The sequence below is a fragment of the Rhinolophus sinicus genome, chromosome 14 (assembly GCF_057876585.1).
Source record: "Rhinolophus sinicus isolate RSI-liver-muscle chromosome 14, RSI-T2T, whole genome shotgun sequence".
Taxonomy (NCBI): domain Eukaryota; kingdom Metazoa; phylum Chordata; class Mammalia; order Chiroptera; family Rhinolophidae; genus Rhinolophus; species Rhinolophus sinicus.
In genome coordinates this window covers 64,693,344-64,713,466 of record NC_142514.1, presented here as the reverse complement: position 1 = coordinate 64,713,466, position 20,123 = coordinate 64,693,344, and the positions used below count along the sequence as shown (strand labels likewise).

The 20,123-nt window shown below is 35.0% G+C and overlaps 1 protein-coding gene across 6 annotated transcripts in view; it reads left to right on the top strand.

Moving 5' to 3' along the window:
• Positions 1-4,295: 4,295 nt before the first annotated feature.
• Positions 4,296-20,123, top strand: part of ODF2L (outer dense fiber of sperm tails 2 like) — a 35,121-nt gene continuing 19,293 nt past the window's right edge. For 3 of the 6 annotated variants that reach the window (XR_016018654.1, XM_019751770.3, XM_088791266.1), the window contains exons 1-7: positions 4,296-4,495; positions 11,776-11,948; positions 13,748-13,880; positions 14,516-14,644; positions 16,237-16,296; positions 16,421-16,492; positions 17,077-17,193. Coding sequence is in view for 5 of the 6 variants with exons in the window: in XM_019751770.3 (XP_019607329.3) it covers positions 11,836-11,948; positions 13,748-13,880; positions 14,516-14,644; positions 16,237-16,296; positions 16,421-16,492; positions 17,077-17,193 (624 nt within the window). In the remaining variant the exon portion in view is untranslated. Of the gene's footprint in view, positions 4,496-4,582; positions 4,599-5,916; positions 11,949-13,747; positions 13,881-14,515; positions 14,645-16,236; positions 16,297-16,420; positions 16,493-17,076; positions 17,194-20,123 lie in introns of those variants that run through there. The other 3 variants (XM_074335091.2, XM_088791265.1, XM_074335089.2) reach the window with 3 other exon arrangements.

Here is a 20,123-nt window from a genome sequence, read left to right as displayed (position 1 = left end):
ATGATTGCATTTATATGAAGATCAAGAATAGGCAAAATTAACCTCTAGTGACCGAAATTAGAAAGTGGTTGTCTTGGTGTATGCACGTGTGTGTGAGGGGGCTGAAGGTAATTTTGGTTAATGGACTGGAAAGGAATACAAATAGACTTTCTGGGTTGATGTAAATGTTCTAGATCTAGGTAGTACCTTTGTGGGTGTATGTCATTGTCAAAACTCATGTTCTGAACATTTAATATCTGTGCACTTTATTGAACATAAATTATACCTCAGTTTAAAAGTGGCCTGTAGTCATCAAGAATTAAGTTATTATTGAAGGTAAGACTTTGATGGGAATGGCAGAAATGAAGAATGCAAAGATTGTGGGGTGAGTTTGCTCTTTGAAACTATATTAAGATGCTTAAAGAAAAATGTGATTAGCTCATAAGTCAGGAGAGCTTTTATGATTGCTTAAAAACGTATCCCTGTGGGTTGCTGGGATTACATATCCAAATCAAGTATTAATGGTGTGAAGAGCTGAATTACAAGGTAGGCTTAATAAACTGACTCACTGGGTGAAAAATTAAGGCATTGATTGAGAAGGACTTGGATTTTGAGAACTATAATGGAGCTGTTTGAGGAGACTTGAATAATAGACCCTACTGAGCTTTTTGCTTTCTGAAGAACTCCTTCCCTGTCTTAAAAGGCTGGTCTGATCTTCTCTGAATATTCTAAAATAATTTCATCTGAGGAATTTACCTTGTGAGCAGTTGTTGATTCTTCTCATAACTCACTGTTATCACTTCTTTATACTCCTTGACCAGCACCATCCAGTAGAAATACAATGTGAGCCACATATGTGATTTTAATTTTCTAGTATTTACATTAAAAATAGTAAAATGAAATAGCTAAAATTAAAGTTTGATGATTTCTGTTATATAACTCAATATCTTAAAATATTATTTCAACATATAGTTAATGTAAAACTTGTTAAGATATTGTATGTTCTTTTTTGTATGCAAAATCAGTGTGTATTTTTCACTTACAGCATATTTCAATTCAGACCAGTGACATTTTTCATGTTCAATATCCACAGGTGGCTAGTGGCCTCTGTATCCTCCATATCTGACCAGGGTTTCTTAACGTCAGCACTGTTGACATTTTAGATTGAATAATTTTTTATTGTTTTCGGGTCTGACCTGTGCATTGTAGGGTGTTTAGCAGCTTCCCTGTCCTCTACACACTACATGCCAGTGATAATCCTCCAACCCAGCAAAAGAAAACCAAAACATGGTGGAAAGAACACATGCAATTTAGAGAGTAGGACATAAGCCCTGTGAACATGTAGGGGTCTGCTACCTCAGTGAATTTTCTTGGATCTAGTGGTCTGGGACATATTAGTTTATCCCCTCAAAATGAAAGTGGTTTCACCTGTCGTCCCCTTGGATCATGGTGTTGGCTAGGGTCACTCATACAGCTGCATCCAGTGGGAACATGACTGGGCTTGAAAGTCAATGGCTCACACATCTGGCACCTCGGGTGAGTGACTGAAACAGATGGGATCTGGCTGGGTTTCACTCTACAGCAGGGTCATGGGAATTTTTATGTGGTACCTGGCTTCCAAGAGAGGAAAGCAGAACCTGCTAGGTCTCTCATGGTCTAAGTTTACTACTGGCCCAGGGTCACTTTTACAACATTCTATAGTTCAAATTCAAGAGGGGAAATAGAGTTCACTTGTGATAGGTGTACAGGGAGAATAATTGTATAGAGGCCATCTTTGGAAACAGTTTACTACTCCACTAAACAATTTTTTTAATTGTTTTTATATTTTGCTAAGTATTATTTGTGTTCATCAAGTGTTGTTAATCCATTATTTCATTTTTGCTATTTTTACATTATAGTATATATTTGTTGCTGTGAGGTAGAAAAACACAATTCCCATCCAATACTGTATTGTTGCATCCTACAAATAAATGTACCACTAATTAGTTTAATTTTTATTAGGCACTTGATGTTTTAAATGCTTTATGTCAGAGGACTGCATACTATGTCCTGTGGGCCAACTGTATGCTGGTACCTATTTTTGTAAATAGATTCATTGAAGCACAGCCAAGCTATTTATTGATGTATCCTCCTTGATATCTTTTATGCAACAATGGTAGAGGTACATATGACAGAGACTGTATAACCCACAAAACCTAACATACTTACTATGTAGCTCTTTACGAAAAAGTATGTTGGCCTCTGCTTTAAATTATGCAAAAATCCTTGGTGCACTGTTTCATAAGTGGTCAAGTGTTTAATGATATTTGAAGAAATTGATTGGGGATTTTGGATGGGCTAGAAGGAATTTTTCCATTTAAATAATAATGGAATAAGGGATCTTTCTAAAAATTCACTATCCAGCTGGATTTTTAGTAACAGATTAGATTTAGAGGATGAGGGATGCTATATTTACTTTATCTGGACAATTCAGTTGAAATAGTCAGTTTGAGAATCTTGTGTAATCATTTTGAGATTTTGTGAATGTTTCCTCTTGAATGTCTTATAAAGGTGGTTGTATCTAATACTGGTGATTAAAATAAGTACTTTTCATAAGAGGAGCCTAACTTTTCAGTACAATTATTTTCTAATTACTACAAGTTATCACAGTTAGCTAGAATCCTAGGTTAACGTTGGAAAGGTTCTTGAAATTATGTGTCTTGCCCCAACTCCGCCTGTTCCCCACTCCCCACCCCCTTTTTGTGTGATAAGACTGGCCCAGAGAAGTTAGTTGACTTGCCAGAGGTCATGATCCATTAGTGAAAGAATAGATACTTAAATCTTCAGTCCCTAGCGTTTTTTCAGCATTTGCATATATGAAACAGTTGTGTTTATTATGAATGAACTTTTAATTCTCATGAAATTTTGGCTGGACAATCACAGTGCTGGGGGAAAAAAGCACTAGTCAAATCATCAATGGGAAACATTCTTTAGTAAAATCAATAATGAGGTATCCATGATTAAACTGCTCAGTTGATAGTTGCTCGAGTTGTGAACTTAATATGATGGTGCACAATCCTTAACATGAAAGTTGAAGTGCTGGATAAAGTTTTATACTTTTCCAAATAAAATTTGGTCTTGCTTGTTCAACAGTTTATAAATCATACCAGCTGGCTATAGCAAAGATACCAAGTATTTGAGACCTGAAAGGTATCTTGGAGATCACCATCTGGCTCTCCTATATAACAGGAGAAAACAGAGGCCCAAGGAAGGATCTTAGCTAAACAATACAATACATTAAAATGAGGTTTCTTCCAGCTACGATTGCTTTGGCTTTTTTAAATCTCCCCTTTAAAAAGCAAAAGCATCTTTACTTATCGCTGACTAGTATTCCATTGTATGTATGAACCACAACTTTATCCAGTCATCTACGGAAGGGCACTTCAGTTGTTTCCATGTCCTGGTTACAGTGAATCATGCTGCAAGTAACATAGGGGTACATACATCTTTACAAATAGATGTTTTTAACTTTTTGGGTAGATACCCAGAAGAGGGATTGCTGGATCATATGGTAACTCTATTCTTAAGTTTTTGAGGAATCTTCATACTGGTTTCCATAGTGCCTGTACCAATTTGCATGATGCCATTTCTGACAACATGGGTGGATCTTGAGACTATCCATGTTACGTGAAATAGATCAGACAGAAAATGTCAAGAACCATGATTTCACTCGTATGTGGGATATAAAACTGAGAGCAACAAATGAACAGACAAAACAAACAAACAAAAAAACTCAGACAGACAGTGGTGTGATAGTTACCAGAGGAAAAAAGGGGTTCGGGGTAGGTAGAAGAGGGTGAAGGGGTTCAAATATATGGAGACGGGAAGGAGCCTTGACTTTGGGTGATGACCAGACAGTGCAATATACAGATGATGTATTATACACTTGTACTCTTGAAACCTATATAATTTTATTAACCAATGTCATCCCAATACATTTAATAAAATTGAAAAAAAAAAAAAAACACAATGCAACTTTCTAAGGGAAAAAAGGGGGGGGGCACTTCCAGACCACGCATCAGAAAATTCGGAATCTATCCGCCTTATTTCCCTTTCTGGTTGAGCTCATTTAAGATTTTTGGTAACTACACACAAGTTCTGCCTCTTCGTAAGACAAAAGGTTTGTGGGAAAAAGTTTAATCGGAGAAGCAACTGAGACAAAGCGCCTCTCCCGGCCCCCGCCCCTCACTCCCACCAATAGCAACAAGCGCCTGCCAGCGGTCGTTTTCCCCAACCAATTGGCTGCGCAGCCACGGGCCCCAAGGAAGGGGCGTCCGTTGCCAGAGAAACCCCTGGCTGGTTACTAGCTCCGCTTTTGTCCTCCTTGCCGCTCAGCGGGCACTCTTCCACGCAAGCAGCTCTAGGCATTCGCCTGCTTTCGCGTCGGGTCCTCTGCCTTCCTTCCTCGCTTTGACACGCCGCACTGTGCCCTGCTTTGCTCGCTCCCTCCTAGCCCACCCGGGGCTGGAGAGCACAGGTACGCTTGCTGCGGTTTCCAGTAACAGTCACGCAGCAGCATCCCGACGCCTTCACCGCGGAGCGCTGGCGGGCTGACGTCACGGCGACGTGCTGGCGCGACGGTGGGGGCGTAGGCGCGCTTTTGGGAATTGGAAGCTTGGGTTTGGGTGGTGGGAGGGCGGTTGCCGGGGCTGGTCTTCGGGGTCTGGGGCGGGGGGCGGGGCTGTGTGGTAGGTCCCTGGAGTGAAAGACCCTCGCGTCCACCTAGGGCTGGACCTCAGCCCCCGTGTGCCCACACCCTCCACTTCCTCCGGACTGGCGGCCTGGGCTGGGAAGAAAGCGAGGCTCGTACTAGGAAGGGTGTGATCCCTTGGGCTGCAGGGCAGATCTTAGCCAGGTGGCCTCGGGCTTGGCGGGGTTTCTGTACGAAACAGTGCTCTTTCTCACGCCTTCGGCTGGCTTGGAAGCGCCCACCGTATAATAAAGCAGACCGTGGTAGGCCCACCTAGGCCTCCGTAAGTGAGGGATACTTAAGGAAGCCTCTGAAAGGAATGCCTTCTCCAGGGTCCTAGGTGCCAGCATCTGTAGGAAACCCCTTCAGGTGTGCGGGCTTAGGCGTGTCATTGAACATTCCCATCCGTAAAATGAGGACAGTTAATACTCAACGTTGGAGTGGTGGTAATAAAAGAGATTAAGTAAACCAGTGCCAGGTTATGAGTATAGGTGGTTAATTGGTGCTTGTTGTTACTGAGAAACCCAATCGCCAAACTGGCTGGTGTTGGGGATGGAGTCTATTGCGGAGACAAAAGTTTCCCTATAACCTCAGGCATAATAAGGTTTCAGGTATTTTTAAATGAAAGAGGTACTTGGAGTAGTTTTAAGCACCACTTGGTTAGTTATGGTTAAAGGAACAAAGCGCAGAAGGCTGCTTTTAAAATTAGTTTGATTCCTTTCTGCGTACAATAAAAATGTCATGTACATGTTTGTAATTCTTTAGTAATGATGTACAGGTATTTTTAACAGGCTGTCCATTTGTTGCTTCTCTTTTTCCTCTGATTTCACAGCTGGTGTGTATTAACACCATTTTTGTATCCCAAATACCCAAAGGTATGAGAAAATGGCTTTGCTTATATTACTGTTAATCCTTGTGCTCTGTCTGTACAAATGAATGAGCCCCAAGGAGCTGGCTGTAACAGTGAGGTTGACATAACATCTACCCCTGGGCACAATTCTGGTGGAAGTCAATTGTTTTTCCCTGGTCTCTGGTTTAGTAGTATGCAGTCAGTTTATGAGTACATTGAAGATGATTTGTAATAATTCTGCAAAGAATAGATGTGGAAACAATTGTTTTGAAGATGAGAGTTGGTTCTATACAGCTAACTCAGGCCTGCAAATAATTTCAGGAATAGTGATTGAGGATGATTTTTCTTCTTTTTAAAGATGAAAAAAATTTAAAGAGAAAACCTGGTGGGAAAGCAGCCCCATTAGAGTGAGCCAAAACAAAAACAAACAAACAAACAAACAACCCCACCTGTAAGTGCTTCTACTTCATTCTGTTCAAACCTCACTTTGGTCGGCGAAGGTTATTCTCATTTTGTAGAAGAGAACCAGGGCGCACTGTGGCTGAGGGTTGTCCATTCAGGTGGCATAAAAGGGCTAAGAACTGATGAGACTGGCCTAGTATTCTTTCATTTTAATATGCTGCCTCTAGGTCATTAAGGAATGCTTAAATTATGTTCAGTGTACCTGTACTCTGAGAAGGAAACAGTAATGCTTTTAAAAGATATTCTTCAATCTGGTCTAACTTAGTTTTGGTACTTAAAGGGATAAGCTATCATTTCCTGGAACTTATATGTGGAGCAATCCCTTAAGATTGATCATGAGCAAATGAGGTGTTATATTTGGTCACTTCTTTCTGTACTGATCTCTTGCTATTCTGGCATTCTAATTCCTTCATTGTTCTTCATGTTTTTTATCACCAGTGGAAACAACTTTTGATTTCTTCAACATTTTTTATAGGAAAAGAATGTTGGAATTCATCTCTCTGGGACCCTAATAACCAGATTGGCTGCCACTTCTCTCCTCCCCTCCATATGCCTAGTCCATTCTCCAAAATACCACTGGATTTATCTTTTAAAGATGCACTTCTGATCTGTCATTCCCTTGCTTAAAAGTATTTAATGGTCTGTCCTAACCTTTAGGAAAAAATCCAAGCTCTTGAGTTTGGCTTACAGTTACTACTTTCACTGTGTCCAGCCTCATCTTGTGCCATTTGCCCTTGTAAGGCAAATGTTCCCCATGATTCCTTGCTCCTGCTAGTCCTTTATCCTCTAACCTGGAATGCCTTTTGCTGTTCCCTTTTGCCAAGCTCAAACTTGTTCTGCAGGATTCGACAGAGGCTCCACCTCCTCTGGGACACCTCCAGGATCCTGCCAGGTGGTGTTAGGTGTCCTCCTATAACTCCCATGGTGCCCCATTAGTTCCCTGTCAGCCATTAGCACACTGGATTTTAGCGTTCTGCTCACTGTCCGCACTGTCTTTAGATTGTAGTCTCTGCTTTTCAGGAGCTCAATCTTATTCATCCTTCATTTCCTTGTACAGAAAACTTCATTTTTTAATACAAACAATTTATAAGAGTGTTATTAAAACCAGGTTAGATTGAGGCAAGTTTGTGTGTTACTTTCTGCTGTGTGGAGTCTTACATTTATTTATATTTCCGCATCTGATGTATTTTGGTTCAAAACGGAGTTCCACCACTTGCTTACTTGTAACCTTGGGCAAGCTATTTAACTTTTCTAAAACTTGTTTTTCTCATCTGTAGCTTTTGGATATCGAATAGCAGCTTTGTAAGGATTTTTGTCAGATGATATTTATGAGGTCAGTCTATGCTCCATTAATAAATGGTAGCAATTGTCCTCATGTTGAAGGGAAGGAAAATGCTTTATGTTTATCCGGTAAAGGATGCTGACTTTACTTGAGATTAGACAATATTCTGAACATCTTTGGTTCAGTCTTCTCCTGGATAATTGGATTTTATATGAAGGCCTTCTTCATTTAAAAATGACCCAGTTTGAATAATAAATTATTTGATCACCCTAACTTACATATATTAGGAACTAACCTATGCCCTTCACTGTATTAGGTATTTTTTGAGGGCAGGAGTGATAGGTATGATATTTGCTCCTACAGATTTAGTAGCAAGTTTAAAAGAAAACTAAAATATGAGCATATATGGAACAATTAAATTCTAAACTGTTATGATTCTGAAAATACTATTAGATGTTTAGGATTCTTGGTGGGCTGGAGCAGTGGGGAATGATTTGGAAAGGAGGGGTGACTGGGCCTTGAAGTACGAATCCCGTATTTACAAATCAGTCACTATTGCTGTCACCTTCCCCCTTATCCGCCCCCCCCCCCGCATATTATCCAATCTGCAACATTTTTATATTTAAATTCCTTTATTCACTGGACAGAGGCGTCAGTTAATTATTCACAGTCATGCACTATATAATGTCATTTGGTCAGTATCGAACTGCATATACAATGGTGATCCCATAAAATTATAACGAAACTGAAAAATTTCTATTGCATAGTGACGTCATAGTCATCCTAATGTCATAGCGCAACACATTACTCATGTGTTTGTGGTGACACTGATGAAACAAACCTGCACTGCCAGTCGTCTAAAAGTAGAGCACATACAATTATGTACAGTACATAATATTTGAAAATGGTAACCAACTTTGTTACTGGGTTATGTATTTATTTATTGCTATTTTAGAGTGTACTCTTTGTACTTATATGAAAAAGCTTGCTGTAAGAAGTATGTCGTGTTATACCAGCTGCAGCCTCATCCATCTGTTTAATGTGTCTCTTGATCGCATAATTTTTCTTGTGCCTGATTTAATCTCAGGTTGTTTTATACAGTAACAAGCTGTGCAGGCTTATAGTTTAGGAGCAGTGGACTGTATACCATGTAGTAGCCTTGATGTGTGATAGGCTATACCATCCTGGTTTGTGTGAGTACCCTATGTTTGCACAACGATGAAATTGCCTAATGGTGCATTTCTCAGAATGTATCCCTGTCATTAAGCGGTGCATGACTGTATCTAAGTTAACCTCTCTATATCAGAAAATGTTTTTTTGCCAATTTTGGTAGCTTTTACTCATAAGATCCATGTTCTACCTGTAGTTATTTTTACCCTTTGCCTATTTCCAAATTTCCTATACTTTTTTTTTATTATAGAGTCTAAAAAGCCACACAATTACTTCTCTAGTTAATTCTTGACTAGTATCTAGAATAGTGAGAGCAACAAGCAGCTCTCCCATGTGTAGTCTGTGTTTCTTGCTGAATATTTCATGGTGAATTTTTCAGTAGAAGCTGTGTGCTTTTGTTTGAAGCCAATGAGAGCTAATTTTCCAAGAATTAGTGTTTGGCAAAACAAATTGAAATCTTCAAGGTTCCTATGCTTCTCTCTTCAGAGAGATTGGTTTTAAATACATATTGGACTGCAGCTGGTTAGTTTACTTAGAACAATCTAGATGCTAAGGAAGGTCATGGACTGTGATCTTTCTTTTCTCTGACCATGGCCAGCATCATGGTCCCTGAACAGCCATTTCTCAAATGCTTGTTGTTGGCCAAAATGTTTAGTGAGTGTAGCTGGATCAGCAAACACCCATGACCACGCCTGGAAAAAGGTTTAAGTACATGCCTTTTTGGTAGGGGACTGGTAAAGTCATCTCTATGTAGGAAATTTAATTCTTTAAACATGAAAAATATTTTAAAATTCCTAATCTTTAGAGATTTGATCATTAAACATGTGTGCAGAACATGTGCCTTTTTTCCACCACTAACAAGTTGTACAAAAATATAATGTGTTTGTCAATTGGCAGTATTATTCTACATAATGGAAAACATTGTCTTATGAAACGTCTGCTTTTCATACAAGAATACATTTGATCCACTAAAATGATAGCATTTTTTTATGAAGGTAGGACTTTATATACAAAAAAAATGTTACTACATTGTTCTTTAGCACACATGTGTTTTTGGTTATAATACTGTCACAACACAAAAATAGTAGAGTGCCTTGGAACCTCTGAACAGCTTTTATCTTGGAAAATATTTCTAGATTGTAAGAATATGATTGTTGATAATTTCTATGGAAATACCTGAGACTTGATTTATATAGTTGTCTGCTTTGTGTTTTGAGGAATCAGGAATAAAGATAACCTTGTAGAATGTTGGACTAAAAGTCATTCTAAAATCCCTATTTTTATAATGTTTACCTTTAAGATAAGACAAAGCTGCTTTTATAGGTCATGAAGCAGAAAAATGTTGTATAATTTTATCTTCTGATAAAACTTTTAGAACAAAATGTTTAAGTAGCTCCCAGTGGCCCACAGTGCTAAGTAAGAACTTACTTAAAATACTGATACCAAACTGTATCTTATCTCATAAAATATTTTCTACAAATTGAAGATCCCTATCCCCTTACAATGATTTTTGAAATTTTATTCCAAATAATGGAACCATTTTTTCTTTTAATGATCCCAGAAAAGACGAATCAAGAGGTGAAAGCCACAATGAGATTTATAGATGATGTAATACAGAATTGTGCACCTGAAATCTGTGTAATTTTACTAACAATTATCACCCCAATAAATTAAAAAAAAAAAGAGGTGAAAAGCAACAGTCTTTATTTATCATAGTCATTAGCTGCTCGAAACCTTGAGTCCTCTCCTTCAGTTATTGCTTTTACAAGGCTCATAGGTGCAGAAGATTCAAATATAAATAAGACATCTTTGCTTGAGATTCCAGTGTACAGAGAAACAATATTTAAACAGTTGAATGGCTAAAGGATAAATACCAATTCCTCTCTGAGTGGGGTAGCTACTGTGTTTCCCCGAAAATAAGACCGGGTCTTATATTAATTTTTGCTCCAAAAGACACGTTGGGGCTTATGTTCAGGGGAAGTCATCTTGAAAAATTATGCTAGGGTTTATTTTCCGGTTAGGTCTTGTTTTGGGGGAAACACGGTATTATACAGATCAGTAGATGGCAGTTCTCTTGATTGCAATGACTTATCCAGAGCATATTCTTCACCCTTAGGTTTGGTTTATCATTTGCTTTATGATTTTGTGTATCTGTATATCTTTAATTCTTTTCGACTACAGATAACTCAAATATTGTTATTTCCTGATGACAGCTGTTGGATGTTTGCAGCATTCAAGTAGGTCATCTTAGACTATCTGTAGGTTATGCAGCAGTTTCATTTGGACATGAGTTGCTGGTATTTCAAAAGTATAACCGTGCTTTTCTTGGCCCATATCCTAAATATTGGCCTCTGTGGTGTATAGAATCTTCATGCAAAAATAGATACATTTTCACAGACACTTTGGGAGGTTTCTGACTTGCTAATTAAATATTGTGAATAATTTTACATCTATCTAAAGTATTGAAATTTCTTGAACACAACGTATTTTATAACACACACTTATATAAATAAATTACAAAGAGGTAAATGTCTGAAAAAAATGCAGAAAACCTAAAATATAACATTTGGTATTATGTAAACATAAAATGAAGCCAGGAAGACACATTACCATGTATTAGAGTTGTGAAAACATAACCTTAATGATTACAGAAGCACTAATTCATTAAACTGGAACAATTTTAAAGAAATTCATCAATATTCACATTTTAAAAATAACATCTCCAAGTTTGAGTAAAAACAATTAGATTATTTAGTAAAACTTAGAAGTAATGCCATCTATCTTTTCATTATCACCAAAGAATATCCTAGATTGAGCTGGGAAATAAGAATGAATGAATTTAATTTTGAAAGGTCTACTTTCAAAAGAATCATTTATCTTCTTTATAGTTATTATCAAATACTCTCAAAAGTATGTTAAATTTCTACTGTGCTAGGCATAAATTTCCTATTGAATGAATCTAATGAAACAGCACCATAAACTCATGGTTTTTATATCCATTTTCTAGTATTATTGTATTAGATCTAATACTGCAAGAAATAGACTAATAAAAAGCTCTATATTCTTATGTAGAAAATAGTAGGCTTTTTGGAAACTATACAGAAATAGGCAATTGTTGAATGGTTGTGCTATGTAATTTTGATACTATTTTGAATTAGTATCACAGTGAGTAGCAGTAATAAGGTCCAGTTTGTGAAGTATTATTATGCTTTTACACATATTCAGGATTTTAATCTTATAGGATAATGACAGAAAAAAAGAATGTAATGAAATTATAAGTTTAATAATTAAAATATTTCCTAGTTTTCAGCTTATGTGGAGAAGTTGTCGTGGAAGCCACATATAAATCCATTTACTGAATTTATGGAGAAGCCTGCAAACGATGGAAGTCCTTCCGAAGAACTATTTTCCCATTTTAAAAGTAGACCAGAGAACGAATGTTTACCACAGTGTGCCAGTGAAATTCACCTCAACTGGTATTCTCAACAATAGCGGATATCTAATTTTCTGATTTCAGAGTTTCATGTTTTGTCCATATTGTAAATTATTTGAATCAAATAGTGCATTCTTTCCAGAATATCTTCTTCAAATCTAGTAATGAACATATTTATTTAATCTGATTATAAATGTACTCATTTAGCAGAATTTGGTCAGTTTTTTTTGAATCTTAAAGCAGTTTGAAAACCTTACCTGTTAAGAATTTATAAAGTATAAAGTTTTTTAACTAAGGTAAATGAAAATATAAATACTATGAAATACTGTAAATATAGTTAATGAGTACTAATTTACTGACACTTGGTATATTACCCTATAACAAATACATGTCACATTTTGCTTCTTTAAAATGGGGAATAAACTTATTTAATATTACTCATTGCTCCCCAAAATGACAATCTTAAAATAACATTATTGTCACTATGGATGGTATAGTGCAGCTTCTAGTTTAGCTTATATAAATGAAAATATTTGGTGATGTATAATCATTCTTGACTTTCTGCCCATGTTTTTTCATAATGGACAATTGTCATTCATAGCTAGTATCTCCTGAGACCCATCACTTTAAGCCAGTGGTACTTAGAACACAATCTACTATTTAACATCAATTGTTGATGAACCATTATATTATGTTCCATAAAGAGAAAAAAAGGCTGCCAATTAAAGAAAAACTTGGTATTTTATTTATAAATATTGAATAAGCTCCTTTAAACTTAATACATAGATTTTTATTGCAAAGAACTTGCTATATAAAAATAAAATATAAGTGAAATAAATGAGTTAAGGTATTTTCAAAACTCTATACACAAGTCCAACAAGTCGCTTTTTAAGATTATTGGTGATATGACATTCCTTAGGAGCACTTTCAAGTGAAATAAAATTTATTACTGGTGGGTTCTTAATTACAGTATACAATAAGTTTACCTTGGAGTCTTGCTTCTGGAATATTGCTAAACATTCCTACTTCACCAACTCCCTCAATCCCTGTCTATGACCGTTGGTTCCTAGGGGTTAAAAAAGTGCTGCACCCACCCCATCTCTGGGTATTCGGCAAAGCATTAGACATGTGTTCTATATGTTTTGGGTATGTGCTAGATAGATGGTTCAGGAGTGCCTCCTGACTGACAAAGATTGTCAGAAGCATCCTGATTTTAGGATGTGAAAATGTGCCTTCTCCCCTGCCCCCAAATGTATCTTACAATGATTACACAGTAGTATCTAGGTAAAACATAATCGAGAAGGCAAATATCAGTTTTTGTTCTGAATGATAATTATTATAAAGCCAAATGTGAAGGATTTTTAGATACCTGGAGAGCTTTAGTTTTTTGTGTTCCATTGTTGAGCTTATTCATTCTCTTGGAGGAATTGTTTTGTGAGGAACAGTAACTTTCAAGAAAGGGTTTGGCAATAAAGTCTAGAAAGATAAATCTTTTGGGTTTGGAATAAGGGAGAAGGAAGGGAAGAAAAAAGACAAACAATCACACAAATCATTTTACAAACTAGAGAAGGGATATCGAATAATTATCAAATAGTACAGTAAAACATTGCTGTTGGTGATCTTTGTGTTTTACATATCAACATTTTAACATGTCTTTCCGTTTATAATAAATGTAGAAGGAATACAGAAGGATAGAAATTTTCAGTGACTATTTGCTGTTACATTTTGCAGAGCAATTTATGGAACTGTAATATTTAGTTAGGCTATGTTATAGTTGAATAAAAATATGCCTAGTTTATGTGACAGATTTAACTTAAATTTTGTTTGTGCATGTCTAATTAGTCTAAAGCAGGACATCCTAAATGAAAAGACTGAACTGGAGGCGACATTTAAGCAAGCTGAGTTGGCAACCTGTTCTGTAGAATTACTTTTGCCATTATTTAAGAATACCATTGAAGAAATTAGTTTTGAAAATGTGAGTACCTGACTTGTGAACATCTAATAAAATGAAAAGCTAGCATAATACTCAGATTGCACTAACTGAGATCTCAAAGTAGTTATGCTTGCATACTGGTATTTGATGTTAAAACAGTGCAGGTTTATCAGTGTTCTTTATTCCTATGTCAGTAACTAATTCTTTTCCTCAGAGATAATCCCAGGCATGCACTCAATAAGAGGCTAAGCTGGAAACTGTATACCGTGGTGCTTGACTTCCCTGGAGCTGAATTAAAGTCACCTTTTCTCAAAAGTGAATTTAAAACCAGAATATTCTGAGATATAAAATATATCTATTTTCTGTAATGTTATGTGGAATAGAAATCTCTATTCTAAAATTTCAGTATACTAAAATTTGAGTTAGGGATAAAAAATAAATTGTGTTCTATTTAAATAAATGCCTGAAATACTTGATGGTATAAGCCCTTATTTTGATTTCATTTTACTTTAACATAATATGTAACAGATCCTATTGCCATTAATAAACTTGGCAAAATTTACTGTGTACAAAATAATGATTTTTTACTAGGAAAAACTATTCTTTGATAGTAACATATGTTAGAGTGTCTTATTGCTATGTCATAAAATATGTATGTGGTTCTTGTATTTTGTCAGGCTAATCTTTCTGCATCCAATTTGAAGAAGATTTTTGAACAGAAGGAAATATTGACAAAAGAATTAGACACCTTTAAATGTGTAAAACAAGCTTTAGAACATCTTCTTAGAAAGACAGAATACCAACAAGTAAGGAACATTAACCACTAATTTAATAGTGATATTTTTCATTCAAAGACTATATTATTTTTCAAAACTAGAAATTAAAATATTTGGTATATTTGAAATGGAAATAATTCTTGAACTTTTGTTTGAAATGGCAATCATTAAACTAACCCCTACTTTTAATGTTTCATGAATAGTTCTACATGAAAGCAGCATATGAGGGTAAACGGGATCAAATACATGGTAGTGAAAGGAGAACTGACTCTGGGTGGTGAACAAACAATGTGATATACAGATGATATATTACAGAATTGTACATTTGAAACCTATGTAACTTTACTAACCAATGTCACCCCTATAAACTTTAATTTAAACATATTTTTATAGAATCAAAAACTGTTATTTGTTATAATGTTCTAATTCATTTCAGCTGATTACAGTAAAATGCTCTCAGAATTTAAGCTCTTGTGTACATTATATTTATACATTCATGTGTTCTTTTTTTGGTAACAGTTTTGTTGTGATATAATTCACATACCATACGATTCACCTGTTTAAAGTGTACAGCTCATTGATTTTTAGTATATTCACAGAAGTGTGTAGCCATCATCACATTCAATTTTAGCGCATGTTTATCACCTCAGAAAGAAACCCGTGCAACTTTAGATGTTCACCTCCCATCTCCACCCGTCCCTCCTTAGCCTATTACCTACTTTCTGTCCCTATGGATTTGCTAATTCTGGACATTTCATGTAAATGGAATCACTTAATATGTGGTTGTTCATAACTGCCTTCTTTCATATAACGTAATGTTTTCAAGGTTCATCCATGTGATAGCACTTATCAGTGCTTCATTCCTCTTTATTGCTGAATAATATTTTGTTGTATGAGTATACCTCTTTTATTTATCCATTCCTCAGTGGATCGACATTTGGGTTGCTTCTACTTTTTGGCTGTTAGGAATGCAGCTGCTGTGAACATTCATTTATAAATTGTATATACCCAAAGAAATGAAAGCCCATGTGTGTGCTAAGCAATTCCACTGTGTGCCCTTGCAGTGTATAAGGATGGACTTTATCATGTCCATGGACCCTCTGAAATTGCGCATATGAGTACAGTTTTGCATTACATGCGCTTGCATAGGTGCTTCTGGGTGAAAGGAATTTATAACTTTTTCACATTCTCAAGCAGGAGTATAACACTCAAAATGAATAAATGTTCTTCTGTGTTCTTGTTTCAAATGTCTACATAGAATTCTGTTACTGATTTGCTGTAATAAAAAAAATTTTTTTTGATAGAATTAAGTTGTTTATAATTTTTACCTATTTATTGACAGGACTGTGAGCTTCTTCTGTTTACAAGATGTTTGTGATTTTTATGTCATTGGCTTGTACTTTGTGAGGCATTAATTCAGTAAATTAACTAATTTCATGAACTGTGGACAAGACATGATTTGGAACACTTAGGAAAAAATCCTTTTGATGTTAACTTCTTAAAAAATCTGAACTGTGCCTAGTAGTTGTTCATATTAATTACTTAATTGATGCTTATTCCACTTTTTATGTAGAGAAATACAGTTTGTGAACACTGATTTATAGCATCTTTTTTATTCACAGATAGGTGATGGTTTATGCAACATGTTAGAAAAGCTAACTGATAATGAAAGTGAAAATACTGTAAGTCTTTTTACACTTTTTGTCTGTTCTGACATTATTTGTTTGTATGCTGCTTGGTTTTATAAAATTAGCCAACATTATTTAAGTTATGATATTTCTAATTCTTACATTTTATTTGCTGAAGAATCTTAAGAAGAAGATACTTGAAAAGACGACCTATATCCAAGAACTTTCTCATTTGTTCCAGAATGAAAAGGTAAGCATATTTTTAGCTTAATTCATTTGTTTTCTTAAAATTGAATCCTTTCTCGACTTTCCATCCTGGCCCCCATGTACTCAGAAAGAGACACATAAAGGTTTTTAGAATATTTGGGTATTTTACAAGTTTTATGTAAAAAATATAACATCTTAATTATTTAAAGTTTGGGTGTTTTTTTTTTGTTTTTTTTTTAAGATTTTTATGGTGTTTTTATCAGGATACTTGGCATAATTTACTGTTAAAACTATGTGTAAATTTGTATCGTATTTCAATTTTAGTATAAAGTAAGAAATTTGGGTGTTTGTAGGAGCATTTTAGATATACTCATACTTTTACTTAGGAAATGGGAATTTTAAAAAAGATATCAGGAGCCATTAAACAAATGGAGGGAGTAGAAAACGTCCCAAATAGCTACATGAAATACATTTCGTAATGGGGCGGGGGTCACAGTTTATATAAAGTGTTACTTTGCTTTTCATCAACATTTTAGATCACGTCTACATATGGGTATAAAGTTAAAGATTGTGGAGAAATACATCAAATAACTCATTTTTTTGTTTGTTTTGTTTTCTCTATTTTAGGCAAACACTTTGAAAGCAAACCGTTTTTCACAATCAGTTAAAGTAGTACATGAACGACTACAGCTCCAAATTCATAAAAAGGAAGCAGAGAATGATAAATTAAAAAACTACATGAAGGTTATAAATATTCATATTTATAGTTTGTGGTAAAATTACTGATCTACTGTAAAGACTCTCCTTAATTCTGGAATTTGGTGGTTTTGAAAGAATTCAACTTAAGTGTTGCCTTGGGAAACACATATTTGAGGCAAATCTTAGTCTTAAGATTTCTGGGCTGTCTGAAGATTTGCCTACAAATCCCAACATAAAAATGCTATCTCTTTTTAGTACCAATCTAGGAAGGATTTGTAGAGTTTGAATTACTCAAAAAACCTTTCTCATTATATAGTTAATTTATTTTTGTTGTGGATAGTTTGTAAAATACAACAGAGAATTAAAATAAAAATACCGAAATCATTGTTTACATTTTGGTATATAGTATTCCAGTTTTTTTCCTACATCTATACATACATACTCTCACGCATATTTAGGAAGCAGTTAATAAATGTTTATTATTTTTGTGTTTGTGGCTAATGGTAATAACTTTAAAATCAATTAACCTAGGTTTGGTGTTTAGATAACCAAGTAACCTCTTTCATGCATATTTTTTTTTAGCACTATAATTAAGGAAAATTTTTAAGTTTAAGCTGAGTGGTTTAAATATTCTTTAGGAAGCCTCACAGTTACTTTTTCCATAAGACTTTGAGATTGCTATGATATGACACAAGCTAACTGAATCTGTGGTCGATATTTTTGCCAAAAGGAAAAAAGAAGTGTTCCCACTTTTAGAAGAGAAGTGTACAAAGATAATTCCTATTGAGTGAAGACTTCTGTATTAAATTTGTTTGCTTTCACACTCTGGAAACATAGCAGATGTCTGCAATCTGTGGCACACTGTTTCATGAGTGCTTTTGGGGGGTCTGTTTTTCTCAATGACAAAAAGCTTTTGCCCACCAGGGATATGGGGGATGCAAGATTTGTCCTCAGTCCCCCTACATGTCCTTTTCAGCACTTTTACTCATAGAGTTCCTGTGTTTTTTGTATCAGTGTCCTGGGGCACTGCAGATGAACTAGAGTTGCTATTGCATTGCTTGTCATGGTAACTACAAGAGAATACGTGTGATTTGACGTCTCAGATAATCATCTACTACAATTTATCTTACTTTACATGGTTTTTAATTATATCCTCAAATAGCAGTTGGGGAAGTTTTTGAAATTATTTTCTTTAATTTAAAAATGAAATATTGAGTGCTTTTTAAAAAGTTAACGGTTACTTTATATATCCATGCTTATTTGAGGAAAGAATATAAGGCTAAAATCCTAAGATTTTGCCATGAACTTCTCTTGTCTAATACTTTGAGTTCATATTTAAAAAAATCGAACTGTTTAGAAATGATTAAAAGAAGTTGCATTAGGTTACTGATTTTTCTACATTCCTTCTTAGATGCATACTTTTGGAATTTAAGGCATTAAGTAGTTGGGAGTCAGAATTCAGTTCTTTGATTTAGGTTTAACAAGTTATTCTTTAGAGTACAAACATAATGAATTCCATTTGGCAAGATAAATCTCAGTTTTTCAGTATTGTTGACTCAATTCATTATATTGGGTCTTTAAAAAATATAAGTTACATTATAATGATCTGTGAACTGCCCCAAAGATACTTTGAACCCATTTTTCTTTCTAGGTTTTTATAATATAGCAATTAGAGTTAGAATGTTTTCATATTTTAGAGAGACAGGGAATACTTACCTTTGTGATATGCAGCATGTATAGCTCTTTGGAAATATGACAAGGCAAATAGGTTGACTATAAATATGTCTATTCATTGGGCAAATGACCGTAAGGGGTGATTTATTCTGAAACTATGAAGATAATTTTATAGTTTCAGTACACTCCAGTGCTTCAGTACACAATAGTGCTTAAGTGTGGAATTTGATAATCTAGTGAGAAAGTCTTGGCTGAATCTTGTTCAAAAAAATTTACTTCATTTTTGGTGTTTAAAAGGTTTTTAAAGTGTAGCGATTATTCATGGTGTGATGATGACACCCTGTGGTTTTATAAAGGAATAACAGCTGTATTTCCTGTGGGGTCTTTGTTTCTCTTAAGTAGCTTTACTTACTGTACTGCCTTTATTTGTTTTCCCCCAACTATTCATTAAAACATTTCCCTGGACTTTTTAGGTTAAAATAGATTTTTAAAGATAATTTTAGAATGTTTTGCTTCTTCTATTCTGTCTAGTCACTCTTCAAAGCGATCAAGTCTATAGTGTTAAGTCTTGAAATTCTGATACTTAATACTCATACACTTTAAATATAAAGTCTTAAAATAATTTAAAAAAGAACCACATGAGAGTAGTCACACTAAATCATATCCATCATACACCCGGCCAATATTCTGTCTCTCGTTATGTCATCAAGAAAATAGTCATGCCATTTAACACCATCATACTCAATGGATAGGAAAATACCCTCAAACATCTTTTTACCCTTATGGATCTGGTAGTCATTCATTTATCTAAACTTGTTAAGTTTTGGAGTAATAACTTCCACAAAGTTACTACTCATTGGGTAAAACAATAGTTTTATTGTCCTTAACGTACTCTTTTAAGTGTTAAGACATGCCCCTTAATTTTAGTAAAATAAAATTTGGTGAAATTATGTCTATGTTTATCTCATTGATACCCTTCATGAGCTATACATTTTGATCATATATCCTTTAAGCCTTTGTCATTTGAACTAGAGTCCTAATATTTTTGGTGAGCTACCGATACCTTTGAGTTTTGTGCACCTATTGTCTCCAGCTCAATTATTGTTTTTTTGTGTTGAAATAACTAGTACTATGTGTAGATGTGAAGTTCTAGTTAATCGCAACAATTTTAAGGAAGTTAGTGTTTGTACCATAATCACCAATATCAGTATCTAAAATAATAATACCATTAGTTTTATGTAGATGATGTATTTTAAATTTGTATTCTATAACTGGTTACAGACAAACATTGATGAAATCAC